At 42.1% G+C, this 25,898-nt stretch overlaps 1 protein-coding gene across 2 annotated transcripts in view; it reads right to left on the bottom strand.

Annotated features, from left to right (window-relative positions):
- The window catches only part of PRKCD (protein kinase C delta), a 128,574-nt gene that overhangs the window by 41,126 nt on the left and 61,550 nt on the right, over positions 1–25,898 (bottom strand). For both annotated transcript variants that reach the window (XM_032772903.2, XM_075072793.1), the window contains exons 2-4: positions 17,464–17,600; positions 11,085–11,284; positions 4,196–4,256 (exon numbers count right to left, since the gene is read on the bottom strand). In XM_032772903.2, the coding sequence (XP_032628794.1) occupies positions 4,196–4,256; positions 11,085–11,284; positions 17,464–17,578 (376 nt within the window). In that variant the 5' untranslated portion in view covers positions 17,579–17,600. The remainder of the gene's footprint in view (positions 1–4,195; positions 4,257–11,084; positions 11,285–17,463; positions 17,601–25,898) is intronic.

Here is a 25,898-nt window from a genome sequence, read left to right as displayed (position 1 = left end):
CCCCTGCAAGGGGACAGAACCGGCCAACTACCGGCCAATAACCTGCCTCCCCACAACATGGAAAGTCCTATCAGGCATCATAGCTGCCAAGCTACAGGACCACATGGGCCAGTACATGAGCACAGCTCAGAAGGGCATTGGGAACAACACCAGAGGCTCAAAACACCAGTTGCTCATAGATAGAGCAGTCGCCCAAGACTCAAGGTCTAGACAGACCAATCTGAGCACAGCCTGGATTGACTACAGGAAAGCCTACGACTCAATGCCGCACACGTGGATCTGTGAATGTCTGGCGCTATACAAAGTCAACAGGACACTAAGGACCTTCCTCAAGAACTCAATGGGACTATGGAAGACAACACTGGAAGTCAACTCAAGGCAGCTTGCACAAGTGGCCATCAAGTGCGGCATATACCAAGGTGATGCACTGTCCCCGCTGCTGTTCTGCATAGGCTTAAACCCCCTCAGCCAGATAATCACAAGGACTGGATACGGGTACAGGTTCAGGAGTGGAACTACCATCAGCCACCTCCTCTACATGGATGACATCAAGCTGTATGCTAAGAATGAACGAGACATCGACTCGCTAATCCACCTGACGCGGATCTACAGTGAGGATATCGGGATGTCATTCGGACTGGAGAAGTGTGGCCGGATGGTAGTGAAGAGAGGGAAGGTAGTCAAGACTGATGGGGTGGAACTACCAGCGGGCCACATAGCAGACATACAGACCAGCTACAAGTACCTTGGCATCCCACAGTCACATGGAAACCACGATGAGGAGGCAAGGAAGACAGCAACATCCAAGTATCACCAAAGGATAAGACAGGTCCTGAAGAGCCAGCTCAGTGGGAAGAACAAGATCCACGCCATCAACAGATACGCCCTGCCGGTCATCAGATACCCTGCCAGTATAGTGAGCTGGCCAAAGGAGGACATGGAGGCTGCCGATGTGAAGACCCGGAAGCTCCTCACAATGCACGGAGGTTTCCACCCCAAGTCCAACACCCAGAGACTGTATACCAGCCGGAAAGAAGGCGGGCGGGGCTTGGTGAGCGTCAAAGCCACTGTCCTGGATGAAACCCGGAACATCCAGGAGTACATCAGTAAGATGGCCCCCAAAGATGAGCTGCTGAGAGAATGCCTGAGGCAGCAGCAGACATGGGAGGAAGACCAAGCAGAAGAAGTGCCATGGCAAGACAAGACCCTGCATGGGATGTACCATCAACAGATAGCTGAGGTGGCTGACATTGGGAAATCCTACCAGTGGCTGGAAAGGGCTGGACTAAAAGACAGCACTGAGGCACTGATCATAGCAGCACAGGAACAGGCACTGAGCACCAGATCCATTGAAGCAGGGGTCTACCACACTAGAGAGGACCCAAGGTGCAGACTGTGCAGAGAGGCCTCAGAGACAGTCCAACACATAGTGGCAGGATGTAAGATGCAGGCAGGAACAGCATACACTGAACGGCACAACCAAGTGGCTGGCATTGTGTACAGGAACATCTGCACAGCGTATGGGCTAGACCCTCCCAAGACCAGATGGGAGATTCCACAGAAGGTTGTGGAGAATAGCAGGGCTAAGATTCTGTGGGACTTCCAGATCCAGACGGACAGGCAGGTACTGGCCAATCAACCAGACATCGTGGTAATAGACAAGGACCAGAAGACAGCGGTGGTGATAGATATAGCAGTGCCAAGTGACAGCAACATCAGGAAGAAGGAATATGAGAAGCTGGAGAAGTACCAGGGCCTGAAAGAGGAACTAGAGAGGATGTGGAAAGTGAAGGCCAAAGTGGTCCCAGTGGTGGTAGGAGCACTCGGGGCTGTGACTCCTAAGCTGGGTGAGTGGCTCCAACAGATCCCAGGAACAACATCAGAGCTCTCTGTCCAGAAGAGTGCAGTGCTAGGAACAGCTAAGATACTGCGCAGAACCCTCAAACTCCCAGGCCTCTGGTAGAGGACCCGAGGTTGAGGAAGACACATACCACCCATAGGGGTGAGAGGGGAATTTTTTTTATATATATAAAGCATTCAGATTTTGAAGAGATTTCTGTTAATAAGTCCTTCAGATTCGCACAAATTTTGTTGCTTTACAAAGTTTTATCACTTAAGAGAACAATCATTAATGGTATGTCCAAACGAGAATTCTGTGATCACACATATCACACCACATTTTATCTTTAGTAACGATACAGTAGGTTTCACACAGATGGTACATGTGGTGCAAAAGGACTTCATGTTGAAGAGTTTCACTACAACAGAATCATTTTTAGCTTGACTTTTTTAAACTCCCGTTTCCTTGACATTCTTTTTAAATATCTTTTATGTATAACTAGAACATAAAAGGATTACTAGAACATAAAAGGATTACCTGCAGAAGATTCTTTTCCACTAAAAAAAACTTTTTTCCTTTATTTATTTTTCTGTGCAAATGTCAAAGGTGCCAGCCTATTTGAATCTTGGGTAAGTAGGTGGAGCCCACCAAAGAACAAAAGTCCTATCCCTCAAGTAAGAGAGGGGCTCTACAGCCCAGGATTTAACTAAGTATGGGGTACAAAGAATTAAAAAAGCAGGGATGAGGGTGCAAAAGCAGGGATTGGGGTCAAAACAAAGGATTCAGAGATGGAGAACTCTAGACAATGCCCATTTATATGAATAGTCCAAGAAGTCAGTTAATGCTGCCTGGAGGAACTCTGGCTGAATGAATGCATTGTTGAGAGACCAGAAAAAGATCCCACACTTGTAGAGATATCACCCACCCTCCAGTCCAGATTCCTCTTCCAGTGCCGGAAGGAAGTTGATAAAGAGATATTTGGACTTTATGGGGCCACAGATGGGAGTGCATAGAGTAACAAGTGCAGGGAAAATTGCCAGATGGGGAGCCCTGGAGAAAGAAGGTTGTATGTCTTATCCATAGAATAGTCACACCACATGTAACAAGAGTACAGCCTTCCTGCCCCATCATTCCCCCATGAATGTGTTTAGTTCTTTGTTTCTCTCCAGGGAATTCCAACAAGCATTACTGCTAACTAGGGGACTGATTTTTTTTAAATGTCAACACTTGTCTAATAGCAACAGATCTGGGCTGAGTCCATCAGCTCCATTTGTGCAGGTCAAACAAACAGCAGGTGGCAAGGCATTTCCAAACTATATGGGATTTGAACTGATGATCTGGAGGTGAAAGTGTCCTAATTAGTGTTGTGCAAATATTTTGAAATGAAATTCAAACTGTATTAAACTCTTCTAGTCTCAGGCGTGTGAGTAGAAATGAAACAAGCAGAGTTTCATTCCAACCATGACATGAATCTTTTTGCCATCTCCAAATAGGCACAATTATTTCGGAGACAGAGTGGGTCATAGTGCTACGGCTTCTAATTTACTGGACACACAGTATAAAACCACAGAAGACAGAGACAGATGAAATCTATCAGTGGTAGGTAATTCAGCTCATCTCTCTGCCAAGTGCAGGACTGTTAAAAGTCCACTGTTCAGTCTGAGTTTAAAACACTCCAAGTGATGGGGTTTCTATCATTTCCTCTAGGAAGTTATTCACAACCTGTCAGGAAATGTTCCCCATTTTTCAGCCTAAATGTCCCCTTCCTTAATTGTATCCCGTTACCCCAGTTCTCCTCCATAAACTATATTCATTTCTTCCCAATATATACAAAATTTACAGCATTTAAAAATAAAATGGTACAGCACTGACTTTATTCACATGCTGACACACATTCAATTATTTCACTCAGTCATATGGTTTTTAGTTTCAGTGGCCAGGACACTACCCTGGGACTTGGAAGATGTGTGTTCAATTCCTTGCTCCACCACAAACTTCCCGTGTGACTGTGGACAAGTCAATTAACCTCTCCGTACCTCAATTCCAGAACAGCACTTCCTTACCTCACAGAGGTGTTGTCAGCCAAGATACATTAAAGATTGTGAGGTGCTTAAATGCTACCGCAGTGGAGGCTATATAAGTATCAGAGATAGATACATTAGATATGCACCCAACATTTGTCTTGCATAAAGTGATGGAATTACAAAAGTATAACTTCATACATTAGAAAATTCCACTGAGTACAATTTTTCTGGAACAATGCACTTTCCACAATGTGATTTCATTTGTAGAAAACAAAATATAAGAAAACGTTACAAATGTTGGTATTAGACAAAAATAAAACGTTTACTTTACCTGTATCTTCTAGAAGATATTGCACAGCCATCAATACCTTCCCTTGAGGTTGTAAGTCAAGCTGTGAGAGGAAAGACCAACAGTGAATTATTGGGTTGATAGGACAATTGCAGTGATTTAGTTTAATTGATATTTCTCAATAGAATTAGAAAGTGTGTCATTTAAGTAAAATTACAGGATAATGACTTCGGAAACAGGGATATTTCTCCAAACCCCTTGTATTTCATTGCAGTGACAATGCCAACTTTACTTCTTTTTACCTCTTCTTGCCTCTTTCAATGCTTTGATGTACCGGTGTCAGGCAGACCGTGCAGTACAGTCAAAGTGTTGTTGAGCTTTTTGTTTTGTTTCTGCTGTAATCAAGACAACTGACTGAGTGGTTAGTTTTTTATTTTCTTAATTTTGATTTACACTGATCTTCCTGCTGACATAGTCCACTGGTATGATAAACAGCAGAGGGAGTTAGGGCCAACCCCGGTGCAATGTGACTTGCACTTCAAAGGGACTTGTTTTTCCAAAACATGTTCAGATCACTCTTTTAAGTCATCTGTAGAGAGCATGCACCCATAGTTATTAAACCTCAGGCTGGTGTGAGCATCCTTCTGGGTTGATAAAAGTCCATAAACTATCCTGTTGGTACTCTAACTGCTTTTCTATCCCTTACCGAATTACGAAGATGGCACTGTGTCCTCTCCTAAAGCTGAACTACTTTTGTTCGATGAGGAGTTCCATCATTCTCCTATCCCTCGCTTCCAGTATCTTCATCCCATGCAACAACAGTTTTATCCATCAACAATTTCCATGTTAATTGATGCTTCCCTCCTTATGTATTAGGACCAGCATAGCCTGGCATCTGTCTTCAGGAATTCTCTTGTCTTGCCATGTGGTTTTAATGACTCTGTTCCTCCATTTTATGTCTCTCTCACCCAAGACTTTCATCAGATCCCACTACCTTACCACTCTTCATTTCCTGGATTGCATTTCTGACTTTCTCCTCTGTTATGTCAGGGCCAGATACTACATAAGGATCACTAGAGAGCTGGATGGTAGACAGAAATGTAGTGGGAGAATGGAGTTTTTCATCCCTAGGTCAGTGATTAAAATCAGATGACAGTTGTTAATGACCGAAAGTCATTACCATGTGATGAATGTTTGCTGGTCTATATAAAGTTAGTGGTGGACAAGGATTCAGACCACAACTCCTATTAGTTGGCGGTCTCTGCTGGCAGACCTAAGACAGATCATTGGAGACTGAACTACCTTCTTGTCCCAAGATATGGTCCCTTCAGGTCAGGATTAACGCAATATGGAGGAAGATTGCATAGCTGCTGCCTGCACTGTACCTGTTGCTTGGGTAATAGAGGACTTGAGTCTACAATGCTGTCTACACAGTACCATTCACCTGTGCTCAAGTTCACCCTTTTTTTATTTTTAACTTCCAAAAAATGAAACAAGCAGGTCTGAAGAACAGCAGGGAACCCAAGGTCACTGTGCAAAGTTTGAAAGTGTTACATTGGAATACAAAGGGTCAACAAATTCTTTAATATTGTATCCAAGCAATATATGTAAATAAAATTAGAATTAAGCACGTTTTAATAAAGATGTCCTCTAAAATCTGTTTGGTCCATTATCTTCTATACCTTTGTAAGTTTAAAGTGCATACCACTAACATATTGGTGTGTGTAGCACTGTGCATTTGGCATCAACGGAATGACGAATGACATGTCGTCTTGGACTGTCATTCTAGATACTCTCTCCTCACCCCGTTTCCCATGTTATCATTTATCACTACTTATAGTATGGTAGTGTCCAAAAGCCACAACCAATATCAGGGCCTGAACAGTGCTTGGTACAGTGCAAACACACACAAAGACAAGGTCAGGAATGTTATTTTCCTTTTCATTGCTCTTCACTGTCCTCTGTGTTTTTCTGGATGGTCGGTCTGGGTTGGGGAAGAACCTAATGGTTAAGGCTCTCTCTCTCCTTCAGCAAGATGAGGAGAGGCCTTCCAGTGCAGCAGCATCCATTTTCAGAACATTAGTGGAGCAATACAGTCAAGCCTCATCCTGTGGTGAAATATCCTATGTTGCACCATTTAGATTTTGCTGTGCCTGTATTACTGGGTGCAGTTAAAATACTTGTTTTCACATTGATTAGAATCTGCTGAGAGCCAAATCCTGCTCTGTGCTACAGAAATGTACTTGTAAACGGTGCAAAAGGCCTTCCTGTACCCAACAGATGCATGTAACAACCCCCTGGGCCTATATAAATAGCATTCAGAAAGGGCTAAGAGAGGCCCATGAAGCCACAACACCTGCTTTCCAACGGGGGGAGTGGTTTGTTGGTTATGGATGCAACCAAACCACCTTCCCAACCCTCTGCCTTTAAGCACATATATTGCAGCGTGTTGCACACACCAAGAAATGATGTATTCCACTCACTCCTCTTCAGAGCAGCAACAAGAATGCTCCCCACTATTTTTCTCCACCAACTGTCCTGAGCCATCCTGCCGTGCACCGGCAGGACGACTCTGGAACTCACTGTGCAGGCTGGCACTTGTTTGTTCCCTCCTCCTGCACCAAGACACCCAGTGGTACACTCTCTCCTTGGGTAACTGAGTTCTGGGAAAACCTAGCTGCTTTGATGAAAGCTTTAAACATCAGAATAACATAAGAGCTTCTAAGGAGGTCAGATCAGCCCACTCTCATTGAGTAAAATTTTCCTCCACATTCACCCCACTAGCTGTGTTGTGAAAGGCAGAGGCCTACTACATGGATACCACACACTACCCACACATCATCAATCTATCAAGACTACCCCTAACCAGAACTGAGCTATCCGTACTCTCCAAGGAAATTAACTTCTTCTGAACTGGAACTAACGTGGAGAACTACAAACATTCCTCCGCTGACTCTGCCTCAAACAATTCTTTCACAACAAAGACAACATCCCCCCCAACTATCACATCCCCACAGACGGTCACAAGAAAAAAGAATAATCTGACTGGACCCTCCCACAGTGGACGAAAGCACAGACTGGATCATTACACTGATTGCTTCAGGAACAAAAAAATTTGACTGAAATTCTCAACAAAAACATCACATTCACCACCATCTGTCCACCACTCAAAGAACAACTATACCATCCTTGAATTCCAGCCAGCAGATAGTAATCTAACCAGCACACAAATCAGGCACCACTGTAGTCCTTAATCAGATGGCTGTGCCAGTCAGGTCAACAGACACTCTCTGACCCCATCTACTATAAAGAACACAAAGACCACCCCACCCCACACTTTACACAGGAATTTAAAGACACCATCAAATCCTTCCTCAAACATCTCTAAGGAAAACTACCATCTCATCCCATGATCCACCTAAGGGACATTCTACTTGCTTCTCAAGATACACAAACAAAGGAAACCAGGCAGACCCATATCTCGCCATGGCACTCTTACTGAAGGAATATCATGATACACAAAACCATCCTCAAACAACTCACCACACAAAGGGCCAGCTTCCTTCAAGACACTATCAACTTCCTCCAGAAACTCCATCAACCTCCCACAGAAAACCATCCTTGCCACCACAGATGTCATCTCCCTGTACACCAGTATCCCTCACCATAACAGTATCACTGCCTGCCTCAAATACCTACAAGATAATGTACAATGCTCAGAAATCCACTGTCAACAAACACATCACCGAACTCATTTTATCCGTCACATTTAACAACAAACACTTTGTCCAAGCCATAGGAACAGCGATGGGTATTAAGATGGTTCTCCAATCTGCCAACCTCTTCAACGGCCACCTCAAGGAAGAATTTCTGGAAAAACGCACCACAAAACCAAAGATATGCCTGAGATATATTAATTATTTCTTCATCCTCTGGACAGACAGCCTAAGCTCCCTCATGAAGTTGTGATGGAAATCTAACCACCAGCATCCATCCATCAAAAACTTACCCTAGAACACTGCTCTAGTACTGACTTCCTGAACACCAACATCCGCTTCAAAAATTGACTATATACAAGAAACTCATGGATCATCACACTTCCCGCCACAGATCCAGTAACCACCCCAGACACACCAAGAAATTGGTTATCTACAGCCAGGCACTCAGATACTGCAGAATTTGCTCCAAAGAGGAAGACTGGGACACACTAAATGCACTTAAAACTGCCTTCACTAAACACTAAATCTGCCTTCACTTCTCTCCACAGAGAAGTATATCACATCATGGAACAGATCACCCAAATACCCTGAGAGAACCTGCTTCAATAAAGACAAAATACAATACAAAAAACTCACTGACTGAAAACCTCTATTTGTCACCTACCACCCCAGACTAGAACCCATATGGGGTATCATCAAACAATTACAACCCATACTTGATGGGGACCACATCCCAATCCCCCCACTTCTGGACTTCCAACAACCCCCCAGTCTCACCACGGTCATGATTACAAGCAAGTTCCACACAGACCAGGGCACACTAACTAAAAGTAGCACCAGAAGCCTCCCAGAACAGCAGATGTAAAACCTGTAAACATATCTCCACTGTTATGATGATCAATACACACCATAGCACATCTTTCAAGATCAGTGGGCCCCACACATACCTATCACAACCTGTGGTGTACCTCATCCAGTGCATCAAAGGCCCCCAAAACACCTATGTGGATGAATCTGGACAATCACAATGCTCCTGAATAAACTCACTCAGAGAAACGATACAAGACAAAAACACAATATCATCCTTGGGAAAACACTTTCACAAAGCAACATACTGACCTCTCAGTCCTTTTCCTCAAATGAAACCTGCGTAATACCTTCAAAAGACAAGCATGGGAACTTAAATTCATAACTCTGCTAGACTAAAACCACAGACTTAACAAAGACACTGGGTTTTATGGTTCTTTACCACAATTTGTAACACACTCCTCTACTTGTTAACCCTTAATTGCCCACATCATTTTAAGTGGACACCTACAGCATGTGTGCACCCCTTATGCTTAACTATCTGTCCCACTTTGTATTTAGCTTAGACAAACTGGTTACCTTCCCCAGACCTGAAGGAGAGCTGTGTGAAGCATAAAAGCTTGTTCCTTCCACCACCAAAAGTTGGGCCAATAAAAGATTACCTCACATATCTTCTCTCTCTCATGGGCAGAGATAGACAGGTTCCTGTATTATCAGACACAGCAGCCTTCCGGTAGAGCTCTCTGGAGTCCACTTTTACCATTACGTGCATAGGGGGTGAGACTATATATATATATATATATATATATATATATATTTTCTTACTGGGTACAATCATAATTGGGTGCCCCCAACCATATAAATGGAGAGGTCACATTCAAATTATGGCAAGCATAAGCACTTCCCTCAGTTTATAGACTCTGAATGACTGATTTAATATGCAGAGACCCACTAATATTTTAAACATGGATTATTCCTCGGCTGTAAGTAATGAGAATAAGCACTTCAAAATGCCAAAACAATTCTCTTGGATGCCACTAATTCATCTTGACCTTGAGTGATACAGTAGCTTTGTATTATGGGACTAGGGTCTGGTCTACCTCAGTAAATGGGGAAAAAAGGGAAATCACAAATGCATTAGCAAAATATTTCCTTGTTCACTTCAAATGTATGAAACTATGAAAGTGTAGAAGGGGTAGGGGGAACAGTTTTGTAGTATGACAGTTGGAATTTTAGTTAATGAAAATCAGTTAAGTCAAATTAATCAAATGAAAACATCAATATATTAAATATTAGAGATGGACACAGGCTGCAAAGTTTGAATTCTGATCTGAACTTCACCAGATGTTTGAATGTTCAGATCCAGGGTTCGGATCCCATTTCTATTGAAAACATAATTTTGAACATTTCCATCTTTTTGTCACTTCAGGTTTTCAATGTCTACCCAGAATCATTTCCAAAATGATTAACTCGGACTCAGAACTGTGTTTAGGAAATTTGTAAAATGTCATGAAGCAGCTATGAAAGTTTTGATGAATTTTATATTGCCTAACTTGAAGCCATTTTAAACACAAGGTTCCCCTACTTTGTTATTTTTCTATGCTTGAGTCAAAGTTTTATGGGAGAACTCATTTACTAAAATAATATATATATGGAGACCACAGGACTACTGAGAAAACATTCAATCTTTTGAGATAAACTGGACCCTCATCCCATAAGACAGAGCTGCTCTTTACTCAAGGGCAAGATGAGACAGTGGTATCCAAAAGATTTTTTTATCATCTATTTATTTAATGAGGAAGTTTTAACAGGTTTGCAAATCATTTGCCACGTAAATAGCAGAGACAAAATAATAATCATTGCAACAGTGAGCTTTTGTTTAGAAACAAGGCATTCAAAACTGCATTTGTAAACAGAACTGGTCACGTGTCACAGGACATGAGGGCAAGAAAGGGCGATCAAACAGCAGGGGGTCAGGAAGAAAGGAAAACTTCTTCCAGCACAAGTAGAAATTATTTATTATTATTTTTGAAAGCAATATACAAAATGAAAGACTTAGAATTAGCTTCACTTTTTATCATATACATGCTCATTATGATAATCCAACTCTATTAACATATATGCTGATCACACTTTTTAAGATAAATTCTGAGTGTGATACGGGTCATTATTTTCAGACACCGAAGCCTAGGATTTTACTATTGACCTCATTGACATTTCATTATCTACATCATTAGCAGTTCTAAAATAACTGTCTTACTTAGACAGACTGCCCTGCATGTCAAAAGGGAGCAAACACTCATACTTTATAAAAGCGAAATGGCATATCTTTTCAGCTTGAGTGAAATCAAACAAGACAAAAAACATAATAGAGTGATTTTGAATGGATTCATCTTCACACTTACCCAGAACTCTGCTTTGCCATTGCCCTTCTTGCACCTCTCTGCCAAGACTGATACCCCTACGGTAACCTCGGACAGTGGGTCTTCTGCTGCCTTCATGAGAACAATTTGAATGACACGCCCTTCATAGATGTGGGCATCAAAGGAAGATTTCCATTCTGGGTACATGGTGGGCTTCTTCTGGACCAGAGTTTTTCCTCTCTCTGAAAACCGTACAGAAAGTGGGATAAGTGGTAAGTGATGGCTCTACATATGACAATATCTGATTTGACTTTAAATGGAAAAAACAACATTGATGACCCTCACTATGAAATCATAAGCAGGATTGAACCTCAGAAAGCATGAGGTTGGGGCTGCCACCCGGATAAGCACCAAAATATTCAAACATTGGTAAACTCTCTGATCCTAGAGAGTTATGTTTATCCACATATCAGTTATAGCACAGGCACCAGCAGAGAAAATGCTAACGTGCATCAACTTGGAGCTAGAGGGATGAGCTATATGGTAGCGTTCAGAGGTTAGTTGAGTGTCCATGGACATTCAGTTCAGTCATTAGACTGTTTGATGAAAATGCCCAGAAGGCATTAGTATATTGTGTGATGGGGATTAGATCACTAGCTTCTCAAGTCAGGCATCCACCAGTAGATGACAAATTAAGAGATGTTTAATGCTGGCCTAGTTTGAATTCCAGCAGGTGGCTGGAAGCTGAAAAATCTCGTTAACTAGTCTCCTAACCTATTCTCACATTCTTCTCACAGTTCTATTCAGAAGCAGCATAGGGAAAAGGCACTCTAAACAGTACTGTGGTCTGATCCAGTCATGATTTCTATAGCTTTCTAAGTATTTCAAGACTGCCCTCCTGCTGTACAGCATGCATGTGCTTCAATTATTATTATTATTTGTATTATCATGGTGCAGAGTCACCGACTGGGATTCTCCTGTGCTAGTGCTGTACAAACCAGAACAAGAGCACAGCCCCTACCCAAAGAAGTTAGGCCATGATCTTCCTCCCATAAAAGTAACTGGTAGAATTCCTGTTTACTCCCACGAGGGAAGGGTTGGGCCCTTACTATCTAAACACCTTTCTGAAGCATGAATTCCAAGTTAAGTTTATATTAATTCAATAACAGTTTGTTTGATGCACTCTGCTCATTGTGATGAGCTGTCTAAACAGCAATAAAGAATAACACCTTAGTATTTCTTTATTAGGGAATGCCTGCCAAGAACAGCATTACAAATTACAGCTTTGACAAGTAAGCTTAAGTCTGTTTGCCGAAAGGCATTCTCAAAATGTTCACAAACAGCCACCTGAGTATCTCCTGCATTTTGTTATGACCTTCTGTTTTTTCTCCTTTACTTGTATTCAAAAGCTTTTACCTGGAATTCATAGTCTTGTAGACAGCTAATCATAGCAAAGGTTTCAATTAATCAAAAGTTCCTTCCAGAATTCAGCACTCTCTATAGCTACTATGAAGGTTTTTAGATAAACAGATGGTGAGAGTAACTACAGAAAGCCTTAAGTTAGACAGAACTTTTATTATAGTCCTAAAGGATCTTCTCATACCCATGTTTTTCTTCTCCAACATCACTATCATCTTTCAAACAAAAGATAGGAATAGCTAACTGGCGATATACATGGTTGTACTTAATTAGGTGTAAGGGTGTCTGTTGAAGCACAAGACACTCCCTATACTCTATGGGATGAGCATGCCATCTCCCCATTGCTTGAAGTTTCTGCTGCACTGGGCAATAAGAAACTGGCCATCAAGACCAGGTCTTCTGCATGGCACATCTAGCAGACTGGCCTAGTCATCTGATTGTTAAAAACAGAACCTTCTCATCAGAAAGCACTGTACTATAGAAAGTTGCCCTGGGACATCAGAAAGAGTATATTAATGGAGAGATCCTTCAATATAGAGAGAAATATATGCACCCATCCCTGTCTTTTTAGGTCTGTTATATCTATCTTATAAGTCCCATTAAAAAGTGCTCTTTTATGGCAGAGTTACAGAAGTTACAGCATTGAGCATGGGGAAACCATTTCACAGAACAAAAAAGTTCCCAGGCTTCTAGAAACCTTTTAGCTAAACAAAAGTCTATTAAACACTAGCAGGGATCCATTTCCTGTGAAAATTCTAAGTGGAAACTTGTTTAAAGTTTACTCATAGAATAGGTATTTTATACATGTACCTATTCTTTAAAAATGTCTAAGACTGAAGGAGCAGCCAGAGTTGCTGGAAAAGATTTCACCAAGCCACGCTGCTTTTTATTTATTTTAAATAATTCATATTAGTCAGGACTTGTCATTGATCAAGTTACCTGCCTACAAATTAATACATCAATGTCACTGACAAACAGCAATAGAGAAGAATGTTGAAAGGTTTTGTCACTATCCTTTCAGTCCTTTCCTATTTTGTCTGTTTACAAGGGTCTCTTTAAATTACTTTTTAATGTTTTATAATCTGCTTAATCCCAAACCCCATACAAATTTACTTTTCCAAGTGTTTCTATCTTTGTCCCAAGGGATGATCTTTTCCCTACTCAGGATGCAGTAATGTTAAGTCCAAACAAAATTATTCATGACATCCTCTAGGTCCACAGGACACGCTTCTTTTCCCACTGCAAAGACCCAATCCACCACCACTCCAAAAGGAGAAAGAGATTGGGAGGGGAAAGGAAAGCTGAGACTGCACCTGTTTTCTCTTCCTTTCCTCAGTAGTCCTTCTGGGCTGTTGGACCTTTTATCCCAGAAAGGGTTTGTGCATTCATGCATATTGACTGTGCGTGACTCGGCTGGAGGGCTAAGCCACTGAAGACCCACCTAACAAGGGCAACAGCTGATGGGGGCGGGGGGGGGGAAGGGAAAGGGGGGGTGAACTGTGAAGAATGTGTGCAGGAGGCGCTCTAGCCCCCTTGTAAGTCTCTTTTTTCCAACCCTATTAAAACAGGATTTTCAGCATGAGGTTGCTAGATCTTGTTCTCTGTCACCCTACTGCCTGTGACCCTAAGAACCACTCAATGCCAACTGGCAAAAGGGTTCATTGTTCTGGAACAGTAACTTCTGACTGGCTTGACAAACTCACTACACCCACCACAATTCACAAATACTATGAAAGCAAAGACTCTCAAATGAGGTCTCTACTAAAAGCTTATGTCACACTGATCCTCATAATCATTGTGAGATGTATGTAGGGTTGATATTTACAGAGCTATGTATGTGTGTGTGTGTACACACACACACACACAGAGCGAAGTATGTTTTAAAGACTGAATCAAAACAGGCTTAACAAGCAGGTTTTGACTAGACAAAGGATGCATACGTCTGCCTTGGTTCACATGTAAAATAAGCATTGAAAGCTAACACAATGGAAGACTGTTTGCATATGACAGTGATATGAGGATGTGAAGGCAACATGGAGTCAGCACACATGGGAATAAACCACAATTGTCATCCTGACTCTGGGGACAAAACAATGAACTTTGGAGATACAACGGGAAGGCAAAAAGGACACCTTTTCGTCCTTCACTGAGAAAGCAAAAAGATCAGTGCTTTTTGAATTCATGAAAGAGGGATCCCAGCCATGCTGGCTGGAGACGCTGAGAGATTACTTTAGCTGAGAAACTATTTTAGACAAAGGTTTTAGCCTGATGAAGTTAAGTAGAGACTCTATGAAGTATATTATATTTAGAACATAACATAAGAACGGCCGTACCGGGTCAGACCAAAGGTCCATCTAGCCCAATATCCCAGGTGCCCCAGAAGGAGTGAACCTAACAGGCCATGATCAAGTGATCACTCTCCTGCCATCCATCTCCATCCTCTGACAAACAGAGGCTAGAGACACCATTCCCTCCCCATCCTGGCTAATAGCCATTTACGGACTTAGCCACCATGAATTTATCCAGTTCCCTTTTAAACGCTGTTATAGTCCTAGCCTTCACAACCTCCTCAGGTAACGAGTTCCACAAGTTGACTGTGCGCTGCGTGAAGAAGAACTTCCTTTTATTTGTTTTAAACCTGCTGCCTATTAATTTCATTTGATGACCCCTAGTTCTTGTATTATGGGAATAAGTAAATAACTTTTCCTTATCCGCTTTCTCCACAGCACTCATACTTTAGTGTACTCATCATACCCCCTTTAGTCTCCTCTTTCAAGTGAAGGTCCTACCCTCTCTTAATCTTTCCTCATATGGGCCTCTCCAACCTAATCATTTTAGTTGCCCTTTTCTGAACCTTTTTCTAGTGCCAGTTATCTTTTTTTGAGGTGAGGAGACACATCTGTACACAGTACCATGGATTTATATAGGGCAATATATTATCTCAGTTCTATTCTCTATTCCCCTTTTTAATGATTCCTAACATCTGTTTGCTTTTTTGACCGCCTCTGCGCACTGCGTGGACATCTTCAGAGAACTGTCCATGATGACTCCAGATCTTTTTCCGACTCCGTTGTAGACTAAATTAGCCCCCATCAATTTGTATGTATGGTTAGGGGTATTTTTTCCAATGTGCATTACTTTACATTTATCCACATTAAATTTCATTTGCTATTTTGTTGCCCAATCACTTAATTTTGTGAGATCTTTTTGAAGTTCTTCACAGTCTGCTTTGGTCTTAACTAGCTTGAGTAGAGTAGTATCATCTGCAAAGTTTGCCACTGTTTATCCCTTTCTGCAGATCATTTATGAATAAATTGAATAGAATTGATCCTAGGACTGATCCTTGGAGAACACTCCATTCTGAGAATTTACCATTAATTCCTACCCTTTGTTCCCTGTCTTTTAACCAGTTGTCAATCCATGAAAGGACCTTCCCTTTTATTCCATGACAGCTTAATTAACGTAACAGCCTTTGGTGAGGGATCTTGTCGAAGGCTTTCTGGAAATCTAAGTATATTATTTCAACTAGATCCATTTCTGTTGCCATCGTTATCCTTACTCACTAAATTTTAGCCTTTTGACTATAAACTTATGACTTCATGCATCAAGTCTTAAGACAATCTCTATCGATTATAGATTGGGGAGAAGATTATCCCACATCTGCCTACTGTGGTGTTTCTTGTTATTTCTCTGAAGGATCTGATGCTGGCAACTGTCAGAGATAGAATAATGGCCCTTGGGTTTGATATGGCATAGAAATTCCTATAATTTTACAGCCCACTCAATGCAGCTATCATGAGTGACCACTAGATAAATATCATAGGAAGAAATGGGCCTAAATTCTTGTTATAGGAAGACCGTTTCTACAGGCCTCTAAATCCTTCAAAAATGTTACCTTTTTTTTGTTTAGTACAGCCATACTGTACTAATTTAATTTTGAAATGACGGTCAAAGAACTTGCTTCCCACCACCCCATAGGTAATTATTATTGTTTGCGCTGCATTAACACCCATGTAAATATACTACATGTCCTCATATGGACATGTTTCACATGGAGTAGAATTAGTTCCAAACAAATTAATTCCTACCAAAGCAGCAAAGAGTCCTGTGGCACCTGATAGACTAACAGACGTTTTGGAGCATGAGCTTTCGTGGGTGAATACCCGCTTCATCGGATGCATCCAAAGAAGTGGGTATTCACCCACGAAAGCTCATGCTCCAAAAAGTCTGTTAGTCTATAAGATGCCACAGGACTCTTTGCTGCTTTTACAGATCCAGACTAACACAGCTACCCCTCTGATACTTAATTCCTATCAAGAATCCGTGGTGATAATAATAAACCAAATTTCCCACTAACATATATTTCATTTAACACGCTGCAGTCATTTACCGTCCTGCATTTGAGAAAAAGGGCTCTCATCCCAAGGTAATTTAGCGTGCTTTTCCACAGTTCTCCCCAAACTTTCAGGCATATTTTACAATTTAGATAGCACACAGAAAGTGGATTTGCAAATGTTAGCTCACTAGCTAGTCACCACAACGCCCCAAGCAAATAGGACAACTAGACCGTTTTGCCACATACATTTCTTTTTTGTAGAGAAACAGGAAATTAATAAGGAAGGATTTGATCCTTCAAAGCATTGAGCAATCTGGGCCACATTCAGCAAAAGCATGGATTCCACAGAAGTCAATGGAACTTCTCACATTTCTTTAAGTTTCAGAGTAGCAGCCGTGTTAGTCTGTATCTGTAAAAATAACCGGAGTATTTGTGGCACCTTTAGAGACTAAATAAATTTGTTAGTCTCTAATGTGCCACAAGTACTCCCGTTATTTCTTTAAGTGCAGCCAATGCTTCTAAGTGCTTTGCAGGATCAGGACAAGAGTGTACAACTCCTTGCAGGACCGAGTCTTGAGTCCTGCAGCCCTGCCATAGCATGTGTGTAGTGTGTGTAATTTCTAATAAGCATATTTAAGTACAGAAATGTGTCAGTCATTATTGTACCTGTTGTCAAGGCTTCTTTCATCTTTATAGCGCAGAAGGGCTGCAGCTGCTCCCCTTCATTCTGCATAGGTCCCAGCTCAAATGAGTTGAAAGATATCCGTAAGAAGGGAGCCATTGCTCACAACAGTGGAAAAAACCTAGGTGAACAAAAGAAAATATAAATCCTAAAATAAAAAATTAGGCAGAAGCAGATAAGAAAACCAAAATCTAATATGAGGTTCCTCAATCAGAGTGACTCCAAATCCAGTCTCTAAATTTGCCCTTACAACTTTTGCTAATGCTTCTATCTGAATGCGCAAAACTTGCATGGTAAAAATGTAGGGGTAATTTTTGAGAGCATGACCTTAAAACTAAAGCAAAGTGTAATAAAGACACATTACTACATATAGCTAAGTGGATATTTTAGCCAGACAAGTTTGAAGAGACCTCCTCCCCAGTATGTCCAATTTATAGTCATAGTCTTCACACCCCTTTGAAAACATAAGGTTGTGCAGCATATTGTTATTAGATTAACTTTGATGTTGAGCTCCATACTAATAGAAGTGCTTAGTTAATGGATTAACTAAGCGCCTCTATTGGTATGGAGCTTAACATCAAAGCTACAGAAACACTCAACATTGTATCTATGAGCTACAAAACTGACCTGTAACACAAATATATTGACCTTACGTGTGCATTAAACTTGTTGAGCTTCCACTGCTTTGAATATGTTTATCTGTTAAGACTAACAAAATTATGATTTTTTTTGGAAGCACTTATGTGATCTGACAAAGTGGATGTGACCAACTATCATGCGACATGTTGGCTCACTTGGCATAATTAGAGATGTTAATTTTTTAAAAAGTGCTTTCTCCCAGTTGGAAGATTCTCTTAGAAGTTTGCCTGCTCTACTCCTGGGAGAATTCTGCGTCACTATGCATGCATATAATTTATGTCCCCAGCAGATTTATTTGCTTCCCCGCATTAAAACGGCTTTCTGACAGGGAAGCAAAGGGAAGCCACAAGAGTGGTCATGTGACCTTTCCCAGCAGTATGCTTTGAGTGCTCAGGGCAGCCAGCAGAGACGTAAAATCACTGTGGGGCAGAGGGTGGAATTGAGGAAGATCCGGTTGGTGGCCTCTACCCTGCATCAGGCTCAGCTGCAGGCTGACAGGCTTGGCAGGACAGGACTTCCTCTTCCCCTGCATGGCATCTGGAGCCAGGTCAGACCCATTCCCCGATTTCTCCCCCAGCAGCAGGAAGCTCTACAAACTCCCTCCCCCCTGCCTGTTTCCTGTACCCATCACTCCACTGAGATGGCTGCACCCAGATTTCCCCACACAGAACTCTCTCAACCCACACCTGGATCTCCCCACACTAAGCCCCTCCACACTTGGATCCTGCTTTGCTGAGCCTGCCTGCCTACACCTGGTGCACTTGGCATGGAGGGGCAGCGCCCTGGGGTGTTTCTGTGGCAGGCCCGGTCCTTGCGCTGTGTCAGGGTTGGGTGCAGCTTCACTGCTGAGTCCGTGTCCCGGCGGGAGCTGCACAGTGATCTCCCACCTCTGTGCAGGCAGTGGCCTGTGCTCCCCAATGCCATGATGAGGCCTCCACATTTATTTGACAAATAAAATTTGCAGAATTTTAAAATATTGTGTGCAGATTTTTTTTTTTTTGGGTGCAAAATGCCCTCAGGAGTACTGCTCCACCTAGCCCTTTAAAGATGTCCACAACCATCCAAGGACTGAAGATGACAAACCTTGTCTTACATAACTGTTTCATTAATCATGTGAATACAGAATGTCTTCTCTTCTAGTTGCTATGTGGTCCTGTCAAGGCACAGCTACATTGCCAATCCTCTGTGCAACCTCAAGAGGTAGGTAATCAAAGCAGAAAGGGACATAACTTCTGTCATTTAATACACTGCCTCCATTTTCAGAAGCCCCCGATGAACTATTGAATCTACAGTAAGATTTCCTACGTTGTTTCGGAAAGATCTGTCTCGGCTAGTCAGGATCATTTTCCCCCCCAAAAAACAAACAAACAAAAACACAACACAAATAATCACTGAATACAGGTGCCTTTTCAACATTAAAAACATGCTGCTTGAATAAGTGGCTCATACATCACTAGTCCATGTTTACTTTCTCACTTTGCTACATGCTTAGTATAGAAATATTTCCTTCACACTCTTGCTTTCATCTTTTCCAGTAACACTGATTCATTCATGATTACTCCAAAACTTTTCCCCTACCTTTAAATACAGACTTCAGACTGTATATACATTTCTATCATTTTCTTTGGCTCTAAGCTAGTTCTGAGGAGTTTAGAACATTACACAACTTCAGTAGAGGTCTACCCATCAGCTCAAGTTCAACATGACTGAAATAGGGGTTTTAATCTATCTCCTTCTTGATCACTGTGTACACGGTCACCATTTACCTGTCACTCAGGCCCATAGTCTGGGTGTCATCTAGAGTTGGACCTCTCTCTCTCTAGGCCTTCACATACAGGTTATTTCTAAATCTTGCTGTTTCTTTCTTCATAACATCTCTATATTACAGCATTTCCTATCCATCCAACTCAGCTAAAACTCTTATCCAGTCTCTTATCTCATGTCTCAATTATTGTTACATCCTTTTCTCTGTCCACCGAGTTCACAACTAAACCTTGAGTAGTCAATGTTTGTTTTATCATTCACGGAGACACTGAATCCTTTAAATACATCAGTACTGATAAAAATCAAATACAACTATGAACTGTTTTGAAATAAAGGAGAGACAAAAAACCTGAAACTGTCAACACTCCTCTGATTAAAGAAGAATAAATAAAATAAATCTAAGATTAATTCATGGTACTGAGATCAGAAAATTCATAAAACAGTGGAACACCAAGGTTATGTCCAAGTAATCATAGAAAAGTTTTGTTTGATTACCTAGTTTTATTATTAAATGAGGTTTCCTTTCTAAAAGGACGTTGGAGGACATGGAGGCTGCCATGACAAGAAAAACCATTTATTGGTCTGTCATTACATTTTTAATTTCTTCTGTTAGGGAATAGAGATCTGATTCTGATCTCACCTATACTATTCTAAATCAGGAATAACTCCACTGTGTAAAATTGGTGTGAACATGATCAGAATCATGCCCTTCATGTTTGAAGTCTAGAACTTACCAATGCACTAGTGAGCATTTTAACTTAAGACGGGATTCTTCAGTAATCTAGATTTTAGGTCAGGAGACCTGTGATCTATTCATGACTCTGCTGCTGACCTGTTTGGTGACCTTGTGTAAGTTACTAAGCCTATCTGTGTCTCATTTTCCCCATCTGTAAAATGGTAATAACAAAACTGACTTCCTTTATAAAGCTTTTTGAGATCTAGTGATGAAAGTGCTATATAAGAGATAAGCGTTCAGCATCCTGAATTTAAGAGGGTAGCTGCTCAGCACTTCTGAAAAGTAAGACCACATTACGATTTATTTTTTCAAATATAAATTAAAACAATGAGACAGCTAAATTAAGTCACTTTTGAAAATTTAGGCTAAGGTTTTGCAAAGCTTGGAAAATATAACTTCGCATCCACTGAGCTATCATTTTCTCATAGGTCAAAGTAACTGAACAGATATCCAGCGATATGTTCAATTCATGCCATCATTATATGTTGCATGGTTTCAAGTCCTCAGAAATGTCAAAGTGGTTTATTTTTCTAGGTTAGGAAAACAACCCAATTAAAAACATTAAGCAACATATAGTTTGCATACAGGATATAACAACTGGTGCTTCAAGTCTCATATCCTGCCACAAGCAGTGGCCATGAACTGATGCTTCAGATAAAAAAAAAAGGGAGAGGGAAGGAGGTAAAAAAGCCATAATGCCGCTTAGCCAATTGTGTGAGAGCGTGAGATAGGTGGGCAGGAATTTCTTTCTGAACCCTGCAATTATGAGCACATTACTTTTGTCTTAGCAAGCCTAATAAAGTTATCACTCATCAAATTATCCCGCTCCTTTTAAAATTCAGCTCCAGTAGGAGAGTTTGATCTCCTGGAGCTCTGAATCCTACAGGTTGACTCCAAGCTCTGAAGAATTATTTCCTGTTATTGGCTTTAAAAATTTACCCAGCATTAATTTCAGAAAGTGACCCCTTGTTCAAGTGTGACAGAATAAGAGGACGGATGAGATTTTTAACTGCACATACACCGTTCTCTAAAGAACCTCAACTACTTTCCCTCTTCTCTCCCTTCAGTGCTAATTTATTCTATTTTTTTGCAGTTTCCTAAGTACTTCTATCTCCGTTGACCTTCTTTGGACCTTTACCATTTTATTAAAACAATAAAAAAAACTAACTAGAGAGAGGGGCACAGTTTTCAATTGCAAGTAATGTGTCAGTTTGACCCGATCAAACTAAATTTCCAAGTGTGGCAGTGTTTTGCCTTTAGTTAGATTCACTATCCATTATATTGCAAGCTATTGAGGACAAGCACTTTATTTTCACACTTGTACTCATACATAGTTGTGACTAGCTGACTGTTAGCAAAGTATAAATGCTGCTAAATAATACATTTCCCTAGAAGACAGATGAGGTTCACTAACTGGGAATTCCCAGGGTTCCTCTTGCCTCTGTTCTCCCCATCCTCCTCTCTGCCCCACTTCCCCCCCCATAGGCACTAAATTCTTCAGGAACAGTTGCTATTTTCAAAGCTGCATTGAACAACTGTGTGAGAATCTCTTTACCTCTTCTTTTGCTACATCTTCACTACCCGCCGTATCGGCGGGTAGCAATACGGGTAGCACTACCCGTATCGGCGGGTAGCAATCGATTTCTCGGGGATCGATACCTTGCGTCTAGACGCGATATATTGATCCCCGAATGAGCTCCTATTGATCCCAGAACTCCACCAACCTGAACGGCGGTAGCAGAGTCGACATGGGGAGCCGCGGACATCAATCCCGCGCTGTGAGGACGGTAGGTAATTCGATCTAAGATACTTTGACTTCAGCTACGTTATTCACGTAGCTGAAGTTGTGTATCTTAGATCGATTTCCCCCCGTAGTGTAGACCAGCCCTGAGACACACTTTATTTCCTTCAGAAACAAGAAGGTCTGATGATTTATTACACTTGAGTTTCTCAGATTGTAGGAATATTGATTATGGAGCAGACTTATAAGTGTGTCGAGGCCACACAATGCTCTCCAATAAGGGGTGCCTTTGGGAAAGACATTATTCCATCATTGATGGTCAAGAATGAGGCAAAATATTTCAATTAACTTTTCTACTATTTTGTTATACTCCCTCTGATAATCTAGAAGGTCTATGGTATCTTTATGCTTCTTGGTTCTCATACACCAATGTGTGAAGAATATTTGTTTCTCCTGCTCTGGCTCTCATCAGGGTTGCCAGCTTTCACAATGTTATTATGAATCCTTCATTATCTGGTGTTTGCTTAAATCTCCAGCTCTTGGATTCAAGAGACTGAATGAGAGTGTAAGCCTTTGGTTTGTTAATTAGGGTTCTAGTCCTCAAAGTCATGGAAAAATAGCTTGAAAATGCAAAGTATGTGCTCAGAAACCAGAGGGAAAATAAAAAGAACCCAAAATGAATTTTAAAAATATCTCAGTTTAAGTCACTCATGATATTTTGGGCCTGATTCCACACTTTCAATGGTTAGGATTGACAATACTACTATCTGATCATCATATCATGTCTTTATCCTTTATCCTGAATTGTATCTTACTCAGCACTTTGTGTGTTTCATTTCATTTATATTTTTCAAGCCATTTCCAAAATTTTTAAACTACATTTTTAAGCTCTAAGCAGCCTCTGCATGTCGTTTAACCAGAGAAAGGTATAACAACATGATTCAATTGCTTGAAGTTGAAGCTAGACAAATTCATACTGGAAATAAGATGTACATTTTTAATGGTGAAAGTAATTAACATTGGAACAATCTACCAAGGGTTGTGGTGGTTTCTCCATCACTGGCAATTTTACAATCAAGATTGGAAAGTTCTCTAAAAACACTCTCCAGTTGGTGGTGCTGCTGCATAGCGAGGCTGACAGGCTCCCTGCTAGTCACTGAGCAACGCGGCTCCCGAGTAAGGATGCAGCTGGCATGTATGGCTCCTAGCCAGAGGGGCAGCTGAGGAGAAGGAGGAGGGGGTCTGCATGCTGCCTCACCCCCCGCAGCTCCCATTGGCTGGGTCAGGGTAGGGGAGGTGAGCCCTCAGCAGGCGGCTGTTGTGGGGGTTGCGTGGCGCGCCCCTCTCCCGCTGATCCCCAGCCCTCTTCTCCTCACTCTCCTCATGTGGCTGGGCTCAAGCTGTGGTTTGTGCCCTGTGGTGAACCGCTTTCTGTCTGTCGCCCCATCACCGGCACCCAGGAGTTCGAGGTATGCGTATATCCCCATCTCTGAGTGCTGGGAATAGGCTGCACTCCCATCCACCCATCATTCCATCCCTCCCCGCCTCAACCTCCCCACAACCCCATCCACCCCACATACCCTCCTGAACCCACTCCTCTCTCCTTTACTGCCCCCTCACCTTCACCCTGCTGTCATCCTGGGCCTCTTTCCCTCCCCATCCTCTCTCTTCCACTCCCACCCCACTTCATCTTTTCCCCTCCAGTCCACCCTCCTCCCTTCCTGGCTGGGTGATTTAGGCAGCCCCTGGAAAAGTGTATGAAAAAGTGTCTCTGTGTAGGCAAGTGTGTGCATGTATGCACTGTATGTGTGTAAGAGACTGTGTCTCTTTGTGTAGGGAGGTGTGTGTATTGTCACGAGTGTATACTTGTGTGAATAAAATTTGCAGCCTAACTCTTTGACTGTTATCCCCTTTGCTAGTTTGCGCACAAAAAAATTGATGACAAACGTGTATTCATTTCATAAGTTTTTAAAAGAGACAGGAGCTCTAAAACAAATGTATTAGTTCTTAAAAAATGAATGTAGTTGACTCGTAATTGCAGAAAAGTCAATGTATCATACATTTCTCCCATCTTTGTCTAGCTACATTATAAACTCTTTGTTGCAGACTGTAGCAGGGTGGCTACCCTGCTCCTAAAACAGAAGGGGTTGAAAGCAGCCCTGGAGAGGGCTGTGGCTGGGGACGGCTGATTGGGGAAGCGGCCGCAGTTGGGCCACGCCCCGATCAGGCCACAGAGCCAGGGGCCCAAGAGAAGTCTCTCCCCAGGCTGGGAGAAAGCCAGGCCTAGCTGCCTGCAGGAAGGGTACTGGGGGTGAAGCAGGGCTGGGGAGCATCAGAGGAGCAGGGGAGCTCCAGGCTGGCAACTTCCCAGGCTGCAGGACCTGGTCCAAGGCCCATAAAGGTACTGGGAGGCAGAGAAAGGCAGCAGGTCCAAACCCACTAGCCTATGATGGGTGGCTTTTACACTATAATCTGCCCCAGGGAGCAAGGGCTTGGTGATGACTGGCAGTAGCCCAGACTGAGGCAGTGTGGGGATTAGAGGGCTGGAGGTTTCCCAGAGAGGGGAGACCCATAGAGACTGGTGGGGGTATTGCCAGGGGGCAGCCCCCTAGTAAAGGGGCACCCGGGTCCTGGGAAGGACACGGGGGCCAGTGGCAATGGGCCTCCGGCCTGCAGAGGGCGTTCTGAGGGCTGGAGAGCTAATTCCCTGAGACAACCAGCAGGCGGCACCATAGAGGTGAGTCACCCACTGTTACACAGACTCTTTTTTTGTGTGTATGTCCAGCACCTATCACCCTGGAGCCCTGATCTCATTTGGGGTTTCTAGGCACTAAACAACAATTGTAATATTAAATAATGTGGAATGATATGTGTTAGTGCGTGCTAAATGTGCACACATGAATACACATGTATCTGTATGTATGTGTGGGAGTCAGTTTCTACAGATTTATTTATATAGGTATCTGGACAGGTGTGCACTTCTGTGGTTGTACTCTATGGATTTGTATTTGGGCTTCAGGAGTGGGCCTTTAATGGACCCATTGCAGCTATGATAATGTGTGTTCCTAATTTTGTGTGTGGAATTAGAACTACTTTAGTGAACAAAAAACATGGAGCTGGTTACAAAAAATGGGAAGAGGGAAGGGAAACAATCATGAAAACCTTTTCATTTTTTAAAAAATTACCCCTTTTGACTATTTTGCTGCCAGCTCTAGTATCCTGCAGCAAATAATACCAGAACTTAGCATAATACATCTGTCAAAACAATCAATATGCCTATTTGGGCTTTTCAGCGAAAATGAGTGCGTGAGAGAGGGTAGAGGAGAGCAAGTGATGGAGCAAGCAGAGGCTGGGGTCTCGGGAAGGGGTGGGGCAAGGGTGTTCAGTTTTCTGGCATTAGAAAGATGGCGACCCTAATAAACAAGAGTATACTGTATTCTAAAATGCAGTCACTTAGGGTATTAATAATGTCTCTCCAAACAACTCCTACATTAATGGTTTGTTAGTTGATAATGGAGCAGTTAATATTGCCAATTACA

Source organism: Chelonoidis abingdonii, chromosome 16 (assembly GCF_003597395.2).
Source record: "Chelonoidis abingdonii isolate Lonesome George chromosome 16, CheloAbing_2.0, whole genome shotgun sequence".
In the NCBI taxonomy this organism is placed as follows: domain Eukaryota; kingdom Metazoa; phylum Chordata; order Testudines; family Testudinidae; genus Chelonoidis; species Chelonoidis abingdonii.
Note: the sequence above shows the minus strand (reverse complement) of the source record. Positions and strands in the feature narration are given on the sequence as shown.